General features: G+C 39.1%; 1 protein-coding gene across 3 annotated transcripts in view; it reads left to right on the top strand.

The window, feature by feature from the left end:
- Positions 1 to 25080, top strand: part of IMPG2 (interphotoreceptor matrix proteoglycan 2) — an 86096-nt gene that overhangs the window by 3397 nt on the left and 57619 nt on the right. For all 3 annotated transcript variants that reach the window (XM_042456141.1, XM_042456140.1, XM_042456139.1), the window contains exon 3: positions 12499 to 12665. In XM_042456141.1, coding sequence (XP_042312075.1) covers positions 12499 to 12665 — 167 coding nt within the window. The remainder of the gene's footprint in view (positions 1 to 12498; positions 12666 to 25080) is intronic.

The raw sequence follows: 25080 nt of genomic DNA, 5'->3' as shown, positions 1-25080 counted from the left end.
TGGAGACGTGGAGATGATGAATGTGTACGTGTGAGAGAAAGAGACTGCAAGAGCACAGATACAAGCATAAGCTATAAGAGCATTCAGAATGTAAGAGCCAGAGCCTATGTGAGCATGTGGGTGGAGGTTTAAGATTAACATCCTTGCTGCTGCTGCTGCTAAAGATTTAAAATAATTTGGAGTTGGGGGTATATTATTATACTATTACTATAGCTTTTAAAGACCCACTGGAATAGGCTTTTGTAAAAGTGAGCAATAAGTGCATGGCAAGCTTCATATCTACATCAGGGTTTCCCAAGGCATCCCTTTGTAAAATTTGCCTGTCCCTCCTCTGTCAACCAATATGTCATTCCTTCAAACCATGAAGGTTTTAGGAACAGCTCCCCACAGCTATTCCTGAGAAGATAAAAGGTAAATATAGATAGAAATGAAGGGTCTAAGTAACCAGATCCTATCTAGTCTTGGAAGCTAAGCAGGATCAACCCTGGTTTGTACATGAATGAGAGAACACCAATCAATCCTAGATGCTATAGGCTATATTGCAGAGTAAGCAACCAGCAAAATCCTCTCTGTGTATTCCTTGCCTAACAAAGCCCAATGAAATTCATAGGGTCACCATAAGTAGACAAGTGACTTGAAGGCACGTACACACACACACGTGCACCCCTGGAAATATTAGTATAGTGACTGTGACTTCTTTAGATGGCATCTTTTGTCTGTATGTACATCTATCAGTTACAAATATATAGTGTGATTAAGGCTTGATTGCTCTTGTGTGTTACTATGTATGGAACTGGCTCATGTTCTCAATCTCTTTTCCAATTGTCTGTTAATATGAGAAGCTATAAGAAGTAGACTTCCATCGCATTTACTATTTCCTTTACTAGATGGACCCCTGGCCTGCTCTCACAAAGGTGATCAGAACTGACTGCCCTGTGAGGATCATTTCTTTTATGGTGGCACCATGTTAGATATTCATGTTCTTCTGAACTCTTTCCTGCAGTGGCTGGAGTGACAAGAAGATTTGAGATAGGCCTCAGGTGATTGAAGTCCCAACCCAGAAGATCAACAACTTTCAGCTAGAATTAATTTATTTTTTAAAAAGTCAAGTCAGTAGGCCACTCCTTGGAGGCTTTCTGTCTCTGAGCCTTTTGTAAAAACCAGTCCTGTTCCTGCACAGGTGGTCACTATATGAACTGCATAACATTAAGAACTGATGGCTGAGTTTTCTTGTTTTCCTTTTCCTTCTCCTGAGCATAAGGGACTTATTATTATTATTATTTCATACATTGTTCTGGGTGTCTTATTTAAATATAAAACAAATATCCTCAGTTGCCTCATAAATGGCATGAATTAGTAGATCTTCTGTCATTTTGCCTGCTGAAGAAAAGGACTGGATAGCACACAAAAGGATGCCAGTTTAGATAGGGCATGCTCCCCCACCCAGCCTAAATTTCCCAACATATGCCATACTTCTTTAGGAGTTCCTATTTTGAGGCTAAGGTGGTGTTATTTGGAAAATCATTATTATGATGTCTTCCCCTATTGGGATTTGTTTATCTTTTGCCCTGCCTTACTGAAACACACATGGCTGCATGTTTATAATACAGAATCATAATCTGGAATGTATTACTACAAGAAAACGTGTTGAACAGTGTTCCCTACTGAACATTTGTTATTACAGGGAAAGGACTGGATTCTCCAGCATTAACAGTGTGTACCTTTCCACTACTATAAATTATCTTTCCCTGTCACTGGTATTACAAAGCTTAAGGATGGTGACAAAGCTTTCTTTCATTATGTAGATGAATGTATCAACATAAGTGAGATCTGAGCTGAAAGCTAAAATTTGTTCTTCTTAGTCTTGGTGTGATAGTACACCAACCATTCAAGAGCAAGAGAATGCATAGGCTTTTTAGAAAGTTTCCTTTTATTGATTGAAATGCTTCTTTCAGTATTATCCCCCCATTAAATTAGCAATTGTACAGCAATAAACATTTTAGGAATGAGGCTCCCTGGACTCCTCCTAACTTGAATAACCAGCGCTTGCACATTTGGCTGTGCAGCTTTAAAGAAGGATATTTTGCCTGAGTCAATATACTACTACTTGCCATACATGGTTCAGCCCTTAAGAAGTACAAATGGGATTACATCTGGATTAAATCAGAGTACTTCTCATTTACACAAATGACCAAGCAAGCTACCCTACCCCCTAACAGGCATCAAGAGCTTGTCATGTCCTGTCCCTCCAGTTAACCTAGCAAATCCCTTTCTGTCGAATCAGATGTAATAGGCTAAATCACTCTTACTGTTCAAACAGATAAATAGCTCTTAAACAATAAAACCTGTGCCAAATGGGCACTTCCTGAAAACAATAATGCCTGTTATTTTTTTTTTTAAAAAAACTGTAGTAGGCACAGACTTATAAGTACTTTGGTCATGTTAGTTCAGGTAAGGTGTATAATAAAAACATTAAATAGAAATAGCAACATTTCTTTCACAGAAATCTGTTCTTACATTACACCCATAAATGTGGTGGTTAAAGATTGTGAAATGGTTCCAGTCCTTGGGAAGACATTATATATCAAAGGTCACTAGCAAATAAATATTGGTAGCACTTCCAGGACAACATCCCAAATAGTGCTCTAACTTGCAATGACCTCACTTGCTGGGGAAAGAATCACATTTTCCTAACAACATACGCTACACAAATTGCAGTATTGAGAAAATGCAGTGTTTGAAACAGAAATTCAGTGATCGCATAGTACAAAGGAGCAACAGTAGCACACATATTTTATAATAAATAATTGTCTGAAAAATCCTTCACAATACACAGAGCACCTCCAGTAGTTGATGTACAGCAGAATCCAAGTTTCCCCCCCACTTGCTGCTCATTTGGCACCAGTTCACAGTCACTTGGCTTCTGTCAAGTTCACATTGTTTTAACTGTTTTGGCCTATACAGTGTCACCTCTTCAAAATTTAGGTTGTACAAAGGGATTAAATTGCAGTAATTCTGCAGCCATCAGTTATTAGACAAAAAAATGGTGGCTGAAAACCCCCATGGACAACTTTAAATTATTACCCAGAAACATTTAACACATTCGAATCAGCAAACATGCACCCTGATCTCATTAGGCAGGGAGAAGTTGTTTAAAAATAACTTTTTCCCCTGTATGCTGAAATATATGTGTGGGGAGGGTGTGCATGCCCATTCTGAGCCAGCACTCTGTGTGTCCAAAAGGGTTCCCCAAACTTAAACAAAGACTAAAAAATAAATACACCTGTCATGGTTTGGTCAAGGGTGTGTCATGTGTGTGGGGCTGCTTTAGGATCATTTTTTGAGAGAGCTCCTTATGAGCATAAAAAATCTTTAGAAAGAGCATGTTCCATCACACCCAGGAAAACTCATTGGACTTTACCTGGAGATCAACCCCAAGGCAGGATTGCCAGAATTAAAACTTGACATGATTGCCTTTAAATGAAGGGGATTTCTGCCATTCTTGCTTGCTATCTGGCAAACGACATCTGCTGAAATTCCACACAGCCATTAAAGGTACATCAGCCCTCTCCAGTTTTCTATCTCACAACCTTCACTGGATGCCATCCTCTGTTCTGAAGGCCCTGAAAAGGCACTATAGTTTTTTGTGGATCCAAAGAAGAGACAGCTAATTCGCTGATTCCTAAGAAACACAACAAGGCACAAAAATTGTAGCCACAACTTTTATTGATTACAGCTGCATGTAAGGTTGGCATTGTCCTGGGACCATATCCAGACACCAGCCAACCTGCATGTTGGTCATTGAGTTATTACCCAGGATGACAGCTCTGGGATTCTACATGGGCAGGGACCACTGTGTGGCTTCCTTATAATTTGAGGATGTAGGAAACTCAATACCCACCTGATCTGGACATGTCTCCTACTGACCATAATCCAAAATCTCTTAAGGGAACCACCTCCAGTGCTTTGATGGGCACCCCTAACATGCAAATACCTTCCCGGATCCGATGCCTAACTGCTAACAAATTTATCATAATAAAGTACATGTACAGTGATTAATCTCAGGTGAGTGGGTGGGATGATGCACTAATGTGAAGTGAAACTGGTGCACTGGGGGACTTATATATCCTAGGCCCCACTCACCAGTTAGTGTCTTTAACCCAATGGCTTTAACCCCATTAGCTGCCAGTTCTTCTCTTCCCACAGCCTGCCCAAAGGCATTCTTCTAAGAAGAAAATGCAAACACAGCACCAGGCAGAAAATAGTGCCACCCACTACACAGCACCTCTCCAGGCCATAAACTGGCTTCCCAATAGGTTGGGAAGTGTGCCTTTCTTTAATAATAATAATACAGTGGTGCCTCGGGTTACGAAAATAATTCGTTCCGCGGCCGCTTTCGTAACCCGAAAAGCCTTCGTAAGCCGAAAACCCATAGGCGCTAATGGGGAAAAAGCCTAGCGCCGGAGTTTTTTTGTAACCCGAAAAAACTTTCGTAACCCGAAACAATAAATCCCTATGGGATTTTTTCGTATCCCGAAAAATTCGTAACCTGGGTATTTCGTATCCCGAGGTACCACTGTAGTAGTAATAATAATAATAATAATAATAATAAAGTTTATTTATATTTCCCGCTTCTCCCAAGGATCAAGGCAGGATTACATCAATAAAATAATACAATACAAATACAACTGATAAAACACTAATACTGAATTTACCACATTCCTATTAGTTCTCTAAAAAAACAGTTACAGTCGCCCCTTGGAACTCATGGGGGATCTGTCCCGGACCCTCCCACAAATTCCAAATCTCACGCATATTCAAGCCCCATAGGCTTGAATGGGGCGCGTGCATGCGGGGTGTGTGCCATGGGCACATGCCCCATTAGGGTTAATGGCGGTAGCCCTTCTGCAGATTTTCAACTCTTTGGATTTCAAGGCTGTGGACTTGGAGGGGCAACTCTGTGTGTGTGTGTGTGTGTGTGTGTGTGTGTGTGTGTGTGTGTGTAAAATCTCTCTGAAACTATTGCCTTTAGTTTAGATTCAAAATGTACCTGTAGCAGAATTGGTTCTATTTGCAATCCTCATTGGGCTGGAGTTCAGTACCATGCAAAATTACAGACTGACAATGGGATGTTGTTTAAACATCTGTTTCAGGAATTAGTCCCCGTGGGTTAACTAGTGCTTGTAACTCAGAAAATGAGATTTGGAATAATACAATGAATGTGCTCCATTTGGGTAGATTCTTACTTATTATTAGAGGAACATTTTCAACAACATTCTGCAGTTTGAATGTGAGACAAATAAGTTTTTCTCCTCTCTCCCCATATCAGTATTGCCAAATAGAAACACAAAGAATTGCAATTACAATATAGTCCATTTTCCTAAGTAATGAAAGCAGAAAATTATAGTCCTGGAGGATTTGCCTGATGCAGCAGAAGGTGTACGGGCTTCCCATAGCTTTATCCTTTCTGCCCGCAAGAAAGGCCTAAGTTCATGTTTGGTTAATGCAATAAGAACCTACAGATGGTGCTGAGCTTTTGCAAGTGGACGCGGTGGGGTGGCTGTCACACTGACTAACTGGAAAGACAGATACCAAATCCCTAAGCTAGCAGGAGCTGATTGAGGCAGTTAGAGAAAAAGAACAGATTGCATTCCAATACAATAGCTTTGTTTAATTCATCAAAAAACTAATGTGAAGGAGATGAATTAAGAAGCATCACCATCAACATCATGAGGACTAGGAGCCTGAAACTATCACAGAAAACAACATGAGTCCCTAGCAAGAAAATTATTTCATGTTCATTTACCCTCAGTGAACACTTCCAATTACTTTGAGATTATTGCACAGCGAAGTCCCACCGGGATAAACATGGGATCTAAATAAAACTCTAAGGCGGGGTACATACCTCCGTTTTGCGGCGCTCTGCCGCCGCCGCCAGTAGGTCTGCGGGGGAGCCGGAGCCTTCACACGGCCCGACTCCCGCGCGGACCGAAAAAGAAGCTCCAAAATGGAGCTTCTTTTTAAGTCACGTTTGCGACGTAGCGAGGCGCCAGGGGCGCACTCACTACGTCACAACGCCCACGACGCGTACGGACGCTCAGCGTCCGATACGTAAAGATGGCGGCGCCCGTATGAACAGGGCGCCGCCATCTTGTACGTATTCAATACGTACTAGGTTTAGGGGGGTGCGGAAGCACCGCCCCTTCCTAACCCTAGTACGTATTGATGACGTACTATTTGGCGGTCTGTAAACCGCCTAAGACTGTTTCTGTCACACTGCTCTGTGGCCAGGTGATAGGCAGCCTGTATGCAACCTGGGCTTCTCCAGGCTTCTCCCATAGCTTTTCAAAAATGGGGTTTTCCCATTTTTGAAAAGCTGCGGGAGAAACCTGGATTGCATACAGGCTGACGACTGCCCGTCCACGGAGCAATGCGATAGGATCCACCTTTGCGTTTTAGATCCCGTATCTATCCAACTGGGACTTCACTGTGTGATAATCTCCTTAAGCCTCTCAGTTGTCAGGCAATTGTTTGTTAGCATTTGCAAATTTTGTACAGGCAGAAAAACCTCTTCAGAAACATAAATGTAAAAACTTTAAGGTGCTGTACACTTGTGCATCTGTTTATGTGTCACTATCTCCAAATGCAATCCATTGTTTAAAAGCTGAGCAAAACAGATGATGTTCAGTTTAATAGGCATCGTATCTATGACGGCAGAGAAGTTAAGGTATTCAACAGGAGGCAAATGCTATTAATAAACCTATTGTACTAGCATTCTTCATGCTTTGCATAAAGTTAAAGGTAGCAGATGAATCTTTATTTAAAAATATTATAGTTTAAAGTGAGATATATATATATATGAGAGAGAGAGAGAGAAACAGGAAGGAAAAGGTAAGTATTGCAAAGTAAAGCCATGACAGAGCTTTTTCCTTCCATAACATTCCTCTCCTTCTTCCCATGTTTCCACACATGGAAGTTGGACTGGCTCATTCCCTAAGACTGCAAGCAAATTAAATTCCTGATTCATTAACATCTTTATTGAATTAGATTGGTTTGCCAAAGTTTTATTCCCAAAGTAAAATAATCCCATATATCAAAACCCTGTCTCCCTTTCTTTCTTTGAGAGTACAAAGACTGTCACCTCACCACTACTCTCTAATTTGGAAAATCAGCAATGTTTACTATAGAACTAAATATGAGTAATCTTTGCTTTGGGTTGCACTATCTCAGCTGCTCAGTAACCAGATGAAAAGTGGATCAGTGTTACTGTGCTTTGAAGAGCTGTGTAGAAGGGGATAACAGAGGTGCCACATTCTTCTCCCTACAGAAAACTCTGCAGCCCTACATAATATGGCAAGTTCAGCTTACCCAAATTCTTTCCTCTTTGTGTCCTGTTAAAATATAGCTTCTTGTTTCTAGTGTGCCAGGCACCAGCTATTTTGCTGCCTCAAATCAATTGCTAAAGCCCACAGTTTAAAAAGTTTTCCTATACTACAACAACACTAGTTCCTACTTACATCTGTCATCCCCTATGCTAGCACAGAGGAGCTTTTTCTTGAATCCTGCCTTTTGAATTCTACTAAAGACACAACTGTTGAATAAAAAGCCAAAGTGCATCTAAAGCCAGCATGGCAAAAAGGACATATGAATGCTGTGCCTTTTTGTGCTACCTTACTATGTTTGGAAAAGTTCAGTCTACTCTACACACATCTTAAAGATGTGGTGGAACTGGCCCTACCACTGGGCAGTTTGGTGTAGCTGCCTCTGGTTCAAATTCTGGATATCATGAAAGCACATTATCTTTTACTTAAAATTATTATTGCTATATTGTTACTACCATGGAGCCAGACAGTTTAGGAAATGGGGAAACAAAATCAATGAACAGAAAAACACACAGAGAACTATTATTTTAAATTACATTTAATTTGGCTTATTGAAGCTGATATCACAAAAGTTTGATTTATCACTACCCTTTCTTAGCCAGTTGAAGAAAATTATTTTCTTAAGACAACACCAAGGTCTGCCTTTTAGAGGTCCTGATTCTGAATCTAAAGACTTTCCCTTGGACACATACCTTTTTGTCTACAGCCTCAGAATAAGATATGTGGCTATTGCAGTTGAGATTCAGTTTGATGGCTGAATGGAAGGCTATTTCATTCCTATCCCCACCCACTTCTTTCCTTTTTATTAAGTAACTAGGAAAATCCTTCTTGTTCCTTTATTTATCCTGGGTCACAGAAAGGTTCTTGTGTGAACATGATGTAACCAGCTGCTCTGACTGGCCAGAGAGAAAAGGGTAGAGAGGGAGGGAGAGTAGCTATGCCAGAATCTAAGTGTAGAGTTAACAGGAAGGCCTAGTTCCTGCTTATCATAAGATATCCTTCTAATGAGAGGCACAGGAGATTTATTCCCTTCTCCATAATTAGCAGCTGGTGACTTCTATGTCAGTGGGTTGCTGAATCTGCTCCAGGCTTCATTCAGAACGTTATCCAAAGTGCAAAAGCTATTCTGTGGATAGATTTATTGTTGTTGTCATTGTTGTTAACTGCTTTCAAGTCAACTTCAAACCATAGTGACCCCTATGTATGGGAGACTCCCACGTCATCCTATCCTCAGCCGCCCTGCTCAGCTCCTGTAGACTCATGACTGTGGGTTCCCTGACTGAGTTTATTCATCTGGAATGTGGTCTTCCTAATTTCCTATTGCTTCTACTTTCCCAAACATTATACTCTTTTCTAGTGAGTCTTTTCTTCTCATAATATGGCCAAAATACAACAACTTCAGTTTAGTCATCTTTGCTTCCAGGGAAAGTTTTGACCTGATCTAGGATCCATCTATTGGTATTCTCAGAACTCTTCTCCAGCACCACATCTCAAATGACTTGGGTTTTTTTTCCCTATCAGCTTTCTTCACTGTCCAGCTTTAACAACCATACATACAAATGATTGGCATGGACAATCCTAACTTTGGTATTTAATGATATCTTTGCACTTCAGGATCTTGTCTAGTTCCTTCATAGCTGCACTTCCAAGTCCTAGTTTTCTAATTTCTTGAGTGCAGTCTCCATTCGCATTAATGATTGAACCCAAGTCTGGAAAATTCTGAACTATTCTGAGCTGTTCATCATTTACTTTAAAATTATGTAAGTTTTCTGTTGTCGTGATTTTTGTTTTCTTGATTTTCAGTTGTAAACTTCCTTTGGCACTTTCTGCCTTTTGCATGCAGTTTAAAAGTGGTATTATTAACTCACTGGCATAGGAGTGACCAGCTGCCACCTGTCTTAGGACACCTCTGTACAGCAGCCATTAGTCTTTGTGCAATTCTCCATCCATTTCAAATGAATGTGTACAGAGAAGACTTCAACAGTTGTGCTAAAATATTTAATGTGGCCTCCTGCAACATGACAATCTCCTAATTGTGTTCACTATTAGCCTTTTCATCACTATCCAACATTTACATATTGTCTGGGGATTAAAGGAGTTGTAGACCAACACTTGCAGAGGCTATCAGATTAGAGGAGGCTGTAGTAATGGAAGTCTGCTCTGATGCTATCCCCATTTTATCTCCATTTGTAATCCTGTTTGGTTAATTGGGCAGAAGCACAGTGTATCTCCATCCTGGGAGTGTGTGTGTGTTCAGGGGGCAGGGGGAGCTCAAGTATCCCGAATCAAAGTTCTATATTGAATTGTTTTTTATTGAATTGTATGAAATTGCTGAAGTAATTGTTGATGTATTGTATTGCCTTGTACTGTGACATGTGTCACATAGCTTGCACAGTGTGAACCACTTTGATCTGGAGGAAAAGCAGTATACAAATAAAAGGTTTACTATTTATTTATTATTTTTATTATATTATGACTATATTGCATATCTGAATTTTCACATGTGTTCTATGAATCAACCATATGGAGTGTTCCTGCCTTCCTCTATTCTCTACAAGTCCCTTGTGACTCCCCAAATTCTATTCTTGAGGGATGACGAACCATGTTGAAGTACTGCTATGTACAATCTCTGTAAGTTGTGTTTACTGTTATATATAACCTCCACAAGGCCTTAATAGAAGCAGGCTGCCCTGGCTTACTATGTGAAGGGAATACTTTAAGTTTTCAGTTTTCAGCAGATGCTAATGGGAGTAGATAGGGAGTGTCACTGGAGAGTATCTAAAGAAGTGTCACATCTTTAGGATACAAGACAATCCTGGGCCTATATGGGAGTACTACCAACCGATGACAAGATAATTTGTAAGCCGTTCTGGCAGAAAAGCAAGGTGTAAATACTCTGAATGAATGAATGAATGAATGAATGATGAATAATATCATTGTTAAGCAGTGTAAATTTCCACATATGGAGTTACTTATTCATTGTGTTACATATCCCCTGTAACACAATGGCAACATTGTAGAACTGAATGCATATGCACATGCTCATCTGCCTGTCCACCTTCATGCACAATAGGACCACCTCCAAAACCTTGAGTGAATATAAATGTTCGGCATTGGACATATATCTCAAGCTGTATCTGTAGGGTAACTCTACAGATGTGTAAAGCACCAAAGGAATTGTGGCATTTAATTTTTTTATGTTTTATCAAAGCCAGATGTTGCTCTTTGTTGCTGGAAATTTTAATAAATTACTTCTAGCTGAAGACATACTGTATATGCATAGTGTGCTGGATTCCCATATTTAAAAGAGATCTTATGAGGCAGGATAGGATATAAATACTTTAATTCACGATTGAATAAGAAGTGTCTCTCACCCATACAACACCAACATAGGATCAAAATAATATTCTCCATGTTCAGAGGTATCATATTGCTTCATAATAAAGTAGAATAATATCATATCCTGGAGGTCTACTGAATTCATGTCCTGCTTATGTGGACTTGGCAAGCTTACCAAACCAACAAAGGTCCCTACTAAAAAGCCCAGATGTAAGAACAAAAACAAACAAACTAAAGGGTTCTATCAAAGAAAATTATGTGTGTAAAATATAACCCACTTCCAATTATCAAAAGACACCTCTGTACAGAAATAAAGGATAAAATAAACACTGGAGTAGACAGTCCAGTATAATTTCAAAAAGGGTTTAAATACCCCACTGAAAAATGAGCAATTGCAAAAAATATATAAAACATCCAAACTCAAGGCCAGAGTTATTGGACCCTGGATCAGGAAAGTCAATAAAATTTCTCTAAGGGTAACAATACCCCACTAAAAGTAGTGCAAATGCAAAAATAAAATCCTAAAATGATATTAAAAACTCCAGGCCAGACGCGTTTCGACCTCAGTCTTCCTCAGTGGCCTATAAACATTTAAAATATATTGTATCTGCTCATTAACTCACACAATGTGTCTCAACTCTGTTCAAAAGCAACAATGGTCATGTATTGCTCACTAAGACCCTTATATACCCAGATAACCTTGTAATGGGAGCAATCCTGCCAAGACTCAGGAGAAGATCCTAGGGAAAATTTAGTGTGTAAAAGAGCAATGAAAAGCTCAAACCACCAACTCACACTTAAGCCCACTAGGGATTCAGATCTCCATGATGAATCCATTTGGGTTCCAATTTTTGTGGTTGTTTTGTGTTCTTAGTATTAGATATCCCGTCCAAACACCCAAACTTTAATGGAATTCTTCTCCTATTTACAGAGTCTCTTATATGGCCAGCCAAACCGGTAGTGGGAACCATTCTGCCAAAACTCAAAAACAGAAAAACTTAGGGAAAAAATAGGGTATGGAAAGACATAAAAGACTCAAACTAACCAATTCACATTTTCATTTAAACCTACCAGGGATTCAGATTTCAAACGATGAATCCATTTTAGTTCCAATGGTTTTTGATACAACTTCTGTGTTCAATGATTCGTGTTCTTATCTCTCTGCTGGTCATACCCACATAGAGTAGTGGCATTCAATTATGTATATGACATTTTTACTTGCACATGTAAAAAATTTGTATATTTCATAACTTTTCCCATCAGCAGTATTCACAAAACATTTCAAGTTGCTGCTGTGTCTACATCTGAGCAATGTGATGTCCCTTGACAGTCAAACCCTTTTGTATAGATGTAAAACCAAAGTCTGCCCATACTATTATGTTCTTGATGTTTTGAGTACAAACATTGGTTTGTTTTTATATCCTGGTATATTTTCCAGCAGATGCCAATGTTTCTTTTGATTTAACCTACGAACTTTGTCCTGTGCCTCTTTAATAACATTGAGGGGGTACCCTTTCTCCACTTGGCAAACTTATTTATTGCCTCCAGGGCTTATAAAAGTTATTTTTGGACTATGATTCCCAGAATTCCCTGGATGCAGAGATTCTGAGAGTTCTAGTCCAAAAATCATTTTTCAAAGCTGTTTTTCCCTCTTTGGCCTGCTGAAAATGGGATGCTAAACAAAATGGATACCTGGTTTGATTCAGCAGGACACTGTACAGTGGCAGATAATCATAACAACAACAGATTAAAAATATTCATTTTTCTTCTTCCTCAGTGTGTCAGGAGGCAGTATGGGAAGTCTTCAAAACTTTCTGGGATAGACTGCCAGGACATGAAGAATACCAGAAGTGGCTAAATCTATGTGAGGAGGGAACAATGAGTATATTTCAGATGGGCTCCAACTTCAGTCAGTCAGAGGAGCATCAAAACCTTTTAATGAAGGTAAGGGCAAATAGGTTTTCAAAAAATATCTACTGAACATTTTCAAAGTTTCAGTGGCATCAAATATTGTCTTTCACAAACTTCATGATGTTTGTGGGGCAGGATGCAGAGAGGACCAGGAAGAGATGTTGAACAAATTGTTTACTGCAGTTGTATGCATGATAGCTCAGAAGTAAGCTCTTGAGTTTAGTAGGACTCAGTGGTAAGTGGCTACAGTAATGAAGTCTTAATTGCCAGTGATATTCCTTCATTTTCAGTGGTATTGAGGAAATGTGTTTTCTGCATATTTTTCATAAACACTAGTGTTGCTCAAATTGCTAGGTTATTCAGATGTCACCTACAAATTAATATATAATAGGGGGATTTTAATAGCTCAGATTAATAGCAGCGAGAGGATTCTGTGTAACTTCAAAGAGTTGGGATCTTGCCTTTGTCTAATGGTTCCACAAAACTGGAACTCTAGAGTGCTAAGTACAACTCAGTTTTATCAATTAACAGTAAAGGGAAAAATCACAATTCATGGAATAGCAGTCGCACACACACACATACCCAAACAGACTAATGAAGTTAAAGATAGTAGCTTGTAGTTGAGGGAAGACATTACCTTATCAGTCCAGAAGCCAGGCTCCAATCTGTGAGAAAGCTGGGAGTTGAATGTGGCTCAGGGGTGAAACAGACGGCACCAAAGCCTCTTAGCCGGGTTGGGGCCACAGCAACTGCACACTGCCGCCCCAATCTGGCCACCCTGAATAGGAGAGGGAAAAAACCACCCTTTCCACCGTGATGGCGGCTTGTCAGTGTTTCTGTGGTGTGGCGCATGTAAATGCCATGCTGCTGAAACTCTGTGAAGCCAACGCATATGCAGCTAGCCATGCGTCTTCCTGGCAGTGTGGGTGGTGGCATCAGAATGTGAGGCATCTAAAAGCCATGCTCAGATGCTGCCCCCAAGTCGGCGCAAAGGAGCAATCTGCTTGCTGTATAGTACAGACAGCAGTACTGGGGGCCATTTTTGAATCTGACAGAGTTTCTGCCTTATTCCAAACTGGACTAAATTGCTGTTGTTCAGGCACATGTATTTATAGCAAGAAATGGGCATAAAGGCAGTATTTCAGGAGATTATAGGCTTAAATTGATAGGCTCCTTTCCAGGGGAGAAGAATGGAATGTGATATGCAGTAACGACCAGAATGTTCCCAGATAAAAAGAGTTTCATTCCCAGAGGGAAACTCCATTTGTCTGCTGTATGCAAACAATCTTCCAGTCCAGCTCACTACCATCCTTCTTACAGTCAGAGAATTATGCTTATTCCAATCTTGAGGGATCTCATCATGGCTAAGTACCTTGGCTTCTCCCATGTTGAGCCATCTGGATTTAATATGGTATGGCTGGTTTCCTGCACTGGGGAACCCCTTTTTGGCTACTTGCCTAAAATAACCCTTTTTGATATCAATTTGATATCAAGGGTCGACAAGGGGTGACTGAGAGTTGGATCCTGGGCTACACTAGCATGGACAATCCCCCAAGTTAATACATTTCCATATCCCAATTATGATTCCTTGATACTTTTATCTCCAATTGTTCTCTTCCTTTCATAAGCCCCATGAATCTTTTGTTCAACTCTCTTTATCAGTTTCCGAAAAAAGAAAGTCATACTTGTATTGTTTAACTTTGGGGAATTAGCTTGAACTAATGGTTTTTTTCTGACAATTTTGCTATTCTGATGGGTTGTGCATGGCTTTGTATGGTATTTAGTTTTTAGTTGCATTGATATTGATTAACTCAGTTTAAAATGATTCTGTGCTGTTCTGTAAGTAATGTGTCTGAAAACTCACTGTAAATCGGGTAGCTTTCCTGATGTTGCTGGAGTGCAACTCCCACCAGCCTAAAAGAGCATTTGTTGTTGTTGTTGTTGTATGTTCTTAGTGGTTTCCAATTTATGGAAACCCTAAGGTGAACCTTTCATGGAGTTTTCCTGGCAAGTTTTGTTCAGAGGAGCTTCGACATTGCCTTCCCCAGAGGCTGAGAGAATATGACTTGCCCTAGGTTACCAAGTGGGTTTTGTGGCTGAGCTGGAAATCGAACTCACAGAGTCGCCATAGTCCAACATGTCCAACACTCAAACCACTATGACACACTGGCTCTCCTGAAAGAGCATAGTTAATGGTAAAGATTGTTGTGAATTGCACTTCTATAACATCTGGAGAGCTGCACCATACCTACCTGTGCTGTATGTAAATGAAGGCTACATATGAACTATAAATAAGGTTGCCAGGCTGAACTCCTCTAGCATTAATGTTAATTGATCTTAGGGCAAGAAGATACATTGCAAAGTTCTGCCAGGTGGAACCACATGTTTCCTTCCTCATACCCTTTTTGCTATTGCATCCTCCTGCCCAATATGGTTATTTATAGGCTGGTGGAGGGTGAGAATCATCCAGCTCTGGTTCCATAGCTGGAAACACAGAACTGACATCGACCTTTAGTGCTATGCATCCAGCTGTGTTTGTATAGCTTCTCTGCCACCTCCCTGTTCTCCATTCATGTTGAAGGAGATGGTACTACTAATGGATGGGTTTGGAATGAGAAGGAAAAATGTTGTATACTTCTGTCAGGAGCATCTTCCTTCGCCAGGATCTCTTAACATTAAAGATATGGTTGTACTGCCCTGTATTATTTGCCTTTCTAACCCTCTCTGTGGATAAAATTAAATTCTATTTACAAGAATGCAGCCAAATGATGAATACTGAGAAAGAAGGGTAAAATTGTTAAGCTGACTGATTCTTCTGGAACTTAATTATTCTTCAGATACCATATAGACAGCATTTTGGATTCCAGGACAATACAACTGGCTCAAGGATTGCTGGTGCTGGAATTGGGAAAGATGACTGGACTTAATCTGGTTTTATCTTTTTTGGGGGGGAGGGGTTAGCCATTATCCACATCTGATTCCCTGCTACTGCTACTTAGTTTTTTTCTTCATTCTTTACTCATAAAAATCAACATTTTCCTAAGTATTTAGTCTTAAAAATTAATATTCTTCCAAGTGCTCAGTGTGCCAATAAAATATAGAAAAAGTAGAACTGTCCTTATAGTTAAGAAGCTAATTGCTTTTGTCAGAGAAATAATCTTATGACATCCAGATGGTGTCTATTAGTCTCAAACATGGATTTGTAAAGTGATAGGGTGATGAGGATGGGCAGGCTACCAAATTCAGTATCTGTCTAAAAACCTTATTGAGGAATTATTTGTATAAAGCAGCCTCCCAAAGGGCTGTCTGGACTCATTTTTCTCCTGGCTACATTACTCTGAGCAAACATAGTAAGTGCTATTATGGAGCAGACCATGGGCTGCTTTGGCATAGTGCAGAAGTGTGGCTTGATTAGACAAAGATTTTTTTTAAAATGAGAAGGGGAGATACTAATGCTTTGTTAATGACAGCATTAAGTGTTGTCACAGTATTATTTTTGCTAGCAAAAAACACCATCATGAAATTGGGAGGGGTGACATGATAGGCTGAATAACAGAATATCTCATTAGCGAAGGAAGAGCATGGGGTACTGTATCAAACAGGATTATCTATTATTATGATAAAGAATGGCTAACTTATACTGTTGTTTTTAAACGTTTAAAATATGTTATGTTTTTTTACTGTGTGATTTATATATAATTTGATAGTAGCAGCTAAAGGCACCAGATCCCATGTGATCTTGGAAGCTAAAAAGGGTCAGCCCTGGTTAGTACTTGGATAGGAGACCACCAATGAATACTAGGTACTGTAGGCTATATTTCAGAGGAAGGAAATGGTCAAACCACCTCTGAATATTCCTTGCCTTAAAAAAACCCAGATGAAATTCATGGATTCATGATATGTTGACAGGAAACCTGAAGCACCCCCCTGCCCCCTGCCATATTTCTGTGCACAGAATTAAAGTAATGCAGGATCAGAAAAGGGATATCCTAATCCTTAGAGGATTTGCAGTAAAGAACGTACAGTATTTCTCTTTCTTTCCCTTTGTGTGGCACTGTAGGAAATAAAGCTAATTTACTACATATAAAATACAGCCCACACAACAGTGAACCCAGACAGAGGTACTGAGAGTTAGAAAATGTTAGTTTCCTAGTACCATATAATAATGGTACAGTATTGGCAGAATCACCATTCATGCTGGGGAAGATGTTGCAGTAAAGGGTATGTTTGGAAGGAGGATGGAGGAAATATGTAGTTCTGCCAGGAGCATATTCCTGGCAGAACCTCCAATGATTTGAGGGCTGCTGTTTTCTCACTTCTAGTAGTTGAGGAGAAATTGTAGTCTCGGTGGAGGAGGAGACAAAGAGAGTGAGAGAGTGTGTATGTATGTATGTATGTATGTGCAACCCATGGACCCCCAGCTAGAGATGGGAAAGACCGGCAGGGGGAAGCAGGAAAAATTAAGAAAAAACCCCGTTTTCCCCCGTTTTTTTTCCCCTTGAAGGCTTTTTTGCTTTTTCCAAAAAAATTGGAAAAAATAAAAAAAGTAAGAAAGTCAATTATGGAATATTTTATTTTAGCATGACAAGTAAAATCTTTAAGACAAGTTGTTCATATATTCTCCAAATCATTTCTAAAAACTATACACACTATCAGATTATTCTAATTTCTGTGCACTGAATGAGGACAAGCAAGTCCTAGGTTACAGACTGAACTCTCCAATTCAAGAACAAGATGTATTTCTTCTTTTAGGGGGCACTGAAAGAATCTGGTCTATATTTGGAAACACACTAAATCAAGAAATAAATGACACGTGAAAGGGTACAGAAGCTTGTATTAATCTGGGTAAACCTTTAATTTTTAGAAATCCAAGATAACTGTGATGATGACAAACATAACAAAGCAGAAGCAGAGACTGAAACTGATAAGCAGAACTGCATCCGCCCTGCAGAAATAATGCAGTTTGATACCACGTTAATTGTTATGACTCAGTGCTAAGGGATTCTGGGAACTGTAGTTTTATGAGACATTTAGCCTTCTCTATCAGAGATCTCTACTGCCACAGCAAATTTAAAATCCCAGAATTTCCTAGTATTGAGCCATGACGATTGAAGTGGTGTCAAACTGGAATATTTCTGCAGTGCAAATTCTGCTCAGAGCTTGGAAAATGAGTCTGATTAAATTTCATGCCTTTTAATTGATTCAATTTTTTTATATGAAGGAGTTTTTTATGTCTATTTGATACTGTGGAGAGGAAATACAAATAATTTTCTTTGTCACTAATTCTTCTGTTTTTTTTTTAAAATTGTTTTGCCTGCTCCACATAAACTAGTAAAACCAAGTTCAGGAGACTATTACTTTATTTGTTACAAATTTTTTTAAAATTAAAAAATAAAAGTAAATTCTGTCCATAATAATTTTTTGAATACATTGTATTTTAATATATGAATTGTGATAATTTTATGCCAAACCAAACTGCACATACAGTCGGCCCTTCTTATACACAGATTTTTTATACATGGATTCAAGCATCCACGGTTTGAAAATGTTCAAAAAAGTATAAATTTCAAATATCAAACCTTGATTTTTCATTGTTTTTATTTGGGACACCAATTTGCTATGTCATTATATTTAATGGGACTTGAGCATTTACGGATTTTGTTATCCCCGGGGGATCTTGGAACCAAACCCCAGCGTATAACCAGGGTCCACTGTAGTTATATTTTATGTTCCTACACTAACAGGATGACTTTCAATCTTTAAAAAAGGCTAATGTTGCATTTTTAACAATTTTTCAAAAAATTCAATTTTCCCCTGATGGCTTCAAAATTTCTGGAAATTTTACATCTCTACTCCGAGCCAATACCAGATACAGCCTAAAGGGCCCCAAAGTTGTGTGTCTCTGTCCTTCATAATGATGAATTCAGTTTACCTTATCTCCAGGCATCATGATGCTGCCTGTGCCCTTGATATACAACTAGCAGGAGAAAATGATATAGACTAGAATGGAGAGACATATTGCAGAAATATCACATTACAAGGTAGACTGCATCCTCAGAGTTGGGCAAGGGGTAATTGTTCAGGGTTATTTGTAATAGATATTATGATGTTTTTGTTTTGGTTATGTATAGTTACTCCCTTGTCATTATCAGTGCTGACCATTAACATCTTAGACCAGTGCATTTCAAGCTATCTGATGTAGGAGACTAGCTCCCCCCCCCCTAATGTGCCAGGGGTAAGTATCATATTTCTACCTCTTGGCTACAATTCTTCTTTCTTTCCTGGAAACTCTCCAGGATTCAGCAGTCAGTGTCTTGGGGATTGGCACTGGTCCTGGGACCACTGTTTTGAGCAGTACTGTCTTAGAGCACTCCCACGCTGGCACTTGCTTTCTTTTCTCCATTCCATCTAATCATGTGGTTTCTAGAGCCCCACTGTGTCTTCTTCAAGAACATTTATTCCCAGAACTGACTGTATTATCTATCGCCTGCTATTCTTTTTAATGTAGTGAAGCATACTCACTGCATTTTGGAACAGAGGTCCCAAACAAGATGTTCAGCATCAAATTGTCACATTACTGTGTAAAGTGCATAATGTTCAGCCTTAAGTTGACACATTACCATAGCAAGTGACTTCCTCTGGAACACCTTGGCAAAGATTGTAGGGCAGAAATGAATATGTCGCAAGTAGAATATGAACAAGCAGTACTTTCAATTTCTTCTTTTTTATAATTAATATATCCAGATGGCTTGTTGGTTGATGACATCCACACAGCTATATTTTCTTGGAACCTATTACATATAGTGAGTTAATTTACCCAACCTTCAATTCTAGTTTCAAGCTTGGCATTTAATATTATCATACATGTGCCTAGATATAATGTCTTTTTATATTTTATTGGTAAATTTTGTACACATTTTTATGAGTTATAGCCTAAATATACATAAACATATGTACTAACATACATACCGTATATACTCAACTATAAGTCAACCTCATGTATAAGTTGAGGACAGGTTTTGGGATCAAAACTATGGATTTTGATCTGACCTATGGAGAAGTTGAGGGTAAAATGTAGGGGCATGTAGCAAAGAAGGATGAAGGAAAACAATAACAACAAAACTTCCAAAATTCCAGCATACATGTGTGTTCACCCTAAAGGCTGGATGGATGAGAGGAGGGTCAGTGCTTCCAGGGCAGATTATGCTCTTGCTTTTCACCAGGAGATAGTTCCCTTTTTTATGATTTAAAGTACAGTACTTACATTGACCCAAGGAACATGACAATGTAACTATGCCCAGTCACTTCCATTGCAGATAGAGCATTTGAGTAAACCATGGGCATTTGTTTAAAGTAGAGGTTAGCAAAGTGCAGCCCATGGGCCACATGTAGTTTCTGTGTCCCCAGAAGCCCCCCATCAGTCCTCCAAAGCTTCCCCAATATCCCAATTTTAAAAACCCAGAACATAGTTCAAGCAATCTTTACCCCTAATCCATGCAGAAAGCCCCCAAATACAAGAAATCTCACAAGTGCACCAAAACCCCATACTACCCCCAAATATCAATATTTTATTCTTCATTTTCTCTCAAAATGTGTTAGGAGGTAATGTGTTGAGAGGTACTGCAGAGCAAAGTGGACGTATCTAGGCTTGCTGGATGAGTAGTCCCAGAGAAATTTGAGAGTGCAGATTGGCTCCTTTGCATTTTCCCATTCCAATTTAGAGTGATATTCAGATGCATCTTTTTCTGCCTGAAACCTCTCAAACAATTGAAAGTCATGGAGCTTACTAGGAATAATTCAAAGGTTGCTTGTTGCACCACAGGGATTTCAACAATGAATTTCAAAGGAAAGACACTAAATAGGTATCTCACAAGTCATAGAATTTGGAGATCAGTGCTAATGGCAAAGCTTTTCATGAAGCTCACTAGTATTGTAAATTACTCCATGAAGCCTTGATTTTTTTACTTCATCTGATCAATCAATTCCATTTGAGATCCAGTATCTTCTTTATAAATTGATATCTCAATGGTGTTTTATGTGAACATTCAGGACATAATCTAGGCGCCAGGATTAACAGGCTATATAAGATTTGTCTCTATCTCTATTTTTAAAAGTGTTTTATTCATCCATTGGTTTCAAAGCAGAAAGATATAATACCATAATGTCATACATAAGTATTCATTCCATTTGACTTTTCTGCATTTTACTTTACATTTGCACCACAGTAAACATATTTTCCATCTTCATTATGTTGGGTATCTTGTGTAATTCAATTGGTATCAATCCTAATAAAATCCATTACAGTTCAAGATTGTAACACAATAAACCTGAAAACATGAAAGGTGTGTGTGTGTGTGTGTGTGTGTGAGAGAGAGAGAGAGAGAGAGAGAGAGAAACTCAATACTTTTGCAAAGGATCTTATTCATAGCATTCAGTCTGAGTATGCAATGTATGAAAATTGCCCTATATCTAGAAAAGGATTTCAGATTTAAACCTAATTTATTTTGCAAATAAACCAAATCTAACATTTATATTTTTGACACTACACAGATTATTTTGTGTACTCTGTAGAAGCCACCTGCTCAGAGTCCTGAGTCTAGACAGCAGGAGTAGATGCTTAATCCCACAATATCCAGCATGACAGCACCCTTACATTTGCCATCAAATCCCTATACTTCTGGTAACTGTTATTTAAAGCCTCCTACTCTTGACTAGGTTAGTTGCCAGGCCAGTTGCCTAAGCAATTTAGAGACAAGTGTGTTTCAGAGAAATAACTCTTATGCTATTCATTGTGTACTATATTAAATGGATGAATGGTGAACTGATAATTAATAGGCAATTGCAAAATATTATCCAGCAAGTACTTCCTAGTGTGTTGTTGCTTTATTCAGTGGATCCAGTGGTGGTTTCAGAAAACTGTACAAAACAGAGGCCCATATCAGAATAATATTCATATTGTTTGGCCATTCAATACACAGCAAGATAAGAAATAAAGTCAGATGTGTACTTTTTTACATTAGCACTTTATTAAATATGTAGATAACAATACAGTACAGTACTGTATATCAAACTCCTGTCTTCTCATCACAACTTGTTCGGATGCTGTCCATAATTAGCCCTATGTGCTGCACATTGCACTTGTGTAGTCACATGAACAATCCCAGTCCATTATTTTCCATCTGGTGTTGAGTAATGGTACTTGTGACTGAGAAAGAATTGTCCATGGTAAATGTGAAACTAATTATGGATAGCTTTTTTTTTTTTACAAGAGTTTCCCCACATTCAGATGGTTTCAAAATGATTATTTGTTTAATACAATAATCCTAAAGCTGTTATTCAGTCACTAAATTAGATGTATGTCACTAAGGTAACATTTCTCATACAGGTTAACTGGATTTTCCAAACTTTTAAACCACAACTTTTTGAACACCTGGATAATACATCCCCCCTTATTTTTTTATCTGCCTCCATCTCTGCTCTTCACCTGTCAAAACATTCAAAATTCCATTCTGATTTAATGCACCATTTTCACAATCTTTTCCAGACTATGAACTGACAGTACTAGCACTTTCACGAGTTCATCAGCTAAATGACATTGTTCAATCACAGGCTCTTTAACCTAGAATTTTAATACAAATTGAATATGATTTGGTAAAAGTGTTGTCTCAAATAAAAAGCTGGTGCGCACAAGGTGTTATTGTTTGTTTCCTTCCTACTACTTTGCACTGCATTAAGGTATTTTATTGAGGTAGAGCACACCTTGGATTTGGCAAGTTGTGCAGCATTAATTATGCTCTTTGCTATTTCTTTCATGTTAGAAATAGTGACTTGGGTCCAGATACACACATATATGTTTAAAGGGACCCTCCAGCTGTCTTAAAAGTGGGAGGTTGCACACTGGAAGACATTTAAAAATAATAATCAAATATGCCTAATTGCAGGGGGTAGGCAAACTTCTTTACCTTTCCATTATTATTGAAACATCCTTACATTTGAAGACTCTTACAAAAGCAAAATATACTCAGGTGTACCATCCATGTGTTCAATGTAGCTTCCTTTCAAGTAAGTTTGTAAAAACAGTTTACAGGTAGCCTTTATTTTTCCTGGAAGGGCTCAACAATAAATGTCTTAACATTATTGTTGTTATTATTATTTGCTTGATCATTTTGTACATTTATGATTGATTATACAGTGGTGGGGACAGGCTTAAGCCTCCTGCTTATTCTAGACCATTCTAGTGTCCATGTATACATACACTATTTATGTTGTCTAGTGTACCTAATTATACTGATTGTGTGTGCATCATGTCTTCAAAATACATTGGAACATGGCTATTAATATTGCTGTATGATTACTTGTTGGCAGTTCTTATATTTAATTTCTATATTTAAATGTATTGATTGATCAGCAAACAGGATAGTCCTATACACATCTACTTAAATGCAATGGGATTCAATGGAGCTTACTCCTGGAAAGGTTGATATAGATGGATTTTGGACTGACAGAGAAGTTGACTTCACCAGGGGACTCTCTCTCTCTCATTCTCTCTCTCTCTCTCTCTCACACACACACACATCCCAAGGGAGTTAAGATGCCAAAGCTATCTAATCAAGAAAGAGAAGTCAGGAAGCACATACTGTACTTAGAAATATTCTGCCTGTGTGTATACAAATCTGTTCACTCACTTAATACATACACTAAGGTATACACAAACACATACACATTCAAATGCAGACACTGGTGTTTATCAAACGGAGGTTTTTGCAGCTCAGATCTGGGGTGACTCCTGGTTCAGCTACGTGAATTCACATTATAATGTGAATGTTTTATCATACTTGGTTGCCCATCCATTGCCCTTCCAAATCAAGGGGGAATCGAATCCAAGGCAAGTCACGTAATGCGGATTCAAGCAAAGAGGAGTGAGTGCAAATTGTATTACCATTCAACGATTCGAATTGGCACCCTTTCTCATGCTCAGTGGGGGTCTGAATGCATCATGACCTTGTACGTTTCCGGGGTGAAAAGGGGCGCAAGTTCTTGTTCCCTGTTTCGCGTAATTATGTGATTGCGTGAATATTTATGTGTCTTCTTCATCCTGCTTTTTTATTTTCCCTTCCATTTCAGCAATTTCAACACACATAGGTAGATAGATAGATAGATAGATAGATAGATAGATAGATAGATAGACAGACATAACTGTATATTCACATTCACGCACATACTCTCTCTCTCTCTCTCTGCTTTCTACAAGCGCATTGATGACTAAAAAGGCCAATCCAAGATAAACAAGTCCGGTTGCAGAAAGCACAGCAGAAAGTCTCCTTGGGTGATGTTTCCGCGTTGCGGTTGTCGTTTCTCTTTGAGACTCGTTCGGCGTGAGCTTTCAAAAAAGGCTGCAGCATCACGGATAGTTCATCTCCATGCCTCCTGATGCGAGGCCAGGGTGGACCATTGTTGGTGATCAATTTGGCCGAGCCTGAGATGTTTCAGGGAGTTCTTGTATCTCTTCTGTGGAGTGCCCCTCTTATGCTGGCTCGTGGCGAGTTCACCATAGAATACTATTTTTGGGAGGTGATGGTCCTTCATCATAGAAATGTGTCCTGCCCAGCGCAGCTGCATTCTCAATAGCATGGCCTCATTGCTGGTGGTCCCTGCTTGCTCATGGACAGCAACATTTGTCACATAGTCAGTACAGTGTATATTTAGAATTGTGCATAAACAGCACTGATGAAAGCGTTCGAGGAGTCATAGGTGTTGGCGATAGGTGACCCATGTTTCAGACCCATAAAGGAGAATAGACAGTACAATGGCTCAATACACACTGATTTTTGTGCTTCGCCTCAAGTGTTTGTTACTCCAGACTCTTTTGTGAAGCCTTCCAAATGCACTATATGCCTTTGCTAGTCTGTGATCAATCTCTTTATCAATCTTGGTGTCTGAGGAGATGATGCTTCCCAGGTAGGTGAACTGCTGAATGGACTTAAGCACAGATTTGCCTACAGTGATGTGGGGGTGGTAGTGTTCTTCCTGTGGCGCAGGCTGGTAGAGAATTTCTGTTTTCTTCAGACTGACTTCCAGCCCAAAGAGCTCTGCAGCTGTTGCAAAGCAGGATGTTAGGTGCTGCAGAGCTGCTTCCATATGAGCAACGAGGGCAGCATCGTCAGCAAAAAGCAGCTCACAGACTAGATAGTTTAGAGTCTTAGTGTGAGCCCTCAGACGACTTAAGTTAAACAGGCTACCATCAGTATGGTAGCATATATAAATGCCATCGTCTTCTTCAAGATCTGCCGTAGCCCTTTGGAGCATCATGCTGAAGAAGATTGTAAATAGAGTTGGAGCGAGAACACAACCTTGTTTCACACCATTAGTTATTAGAAAGGGCTCTGAGAGAGCGTTGCCATATCTGACTTGACCTTGCTGGCCTTCATGTAGCAGGATAATCATTTTT

This window comes from Sceloporus undulatus, chromosome 3 (assembly GCF_019175285.1).
Source record: "Sceloporus undulatus isolate JIND9_A2432 ecotype Alabama chromosome 3, SceUnd_v1.1, whole genome shotgun sequence".
Lineage (NCBI taxonomy): Eukaryota > Metazoa > Chordata > Lepidosauria > Squamata > Phrynosomatidae > Sceloporus > Sceloporus undulatus.
The sequence above is the reverse complement of the archived record's forward strand: the minus strand, read 5'-3'. Positions and strand labels throughout refer to the sequence as shown.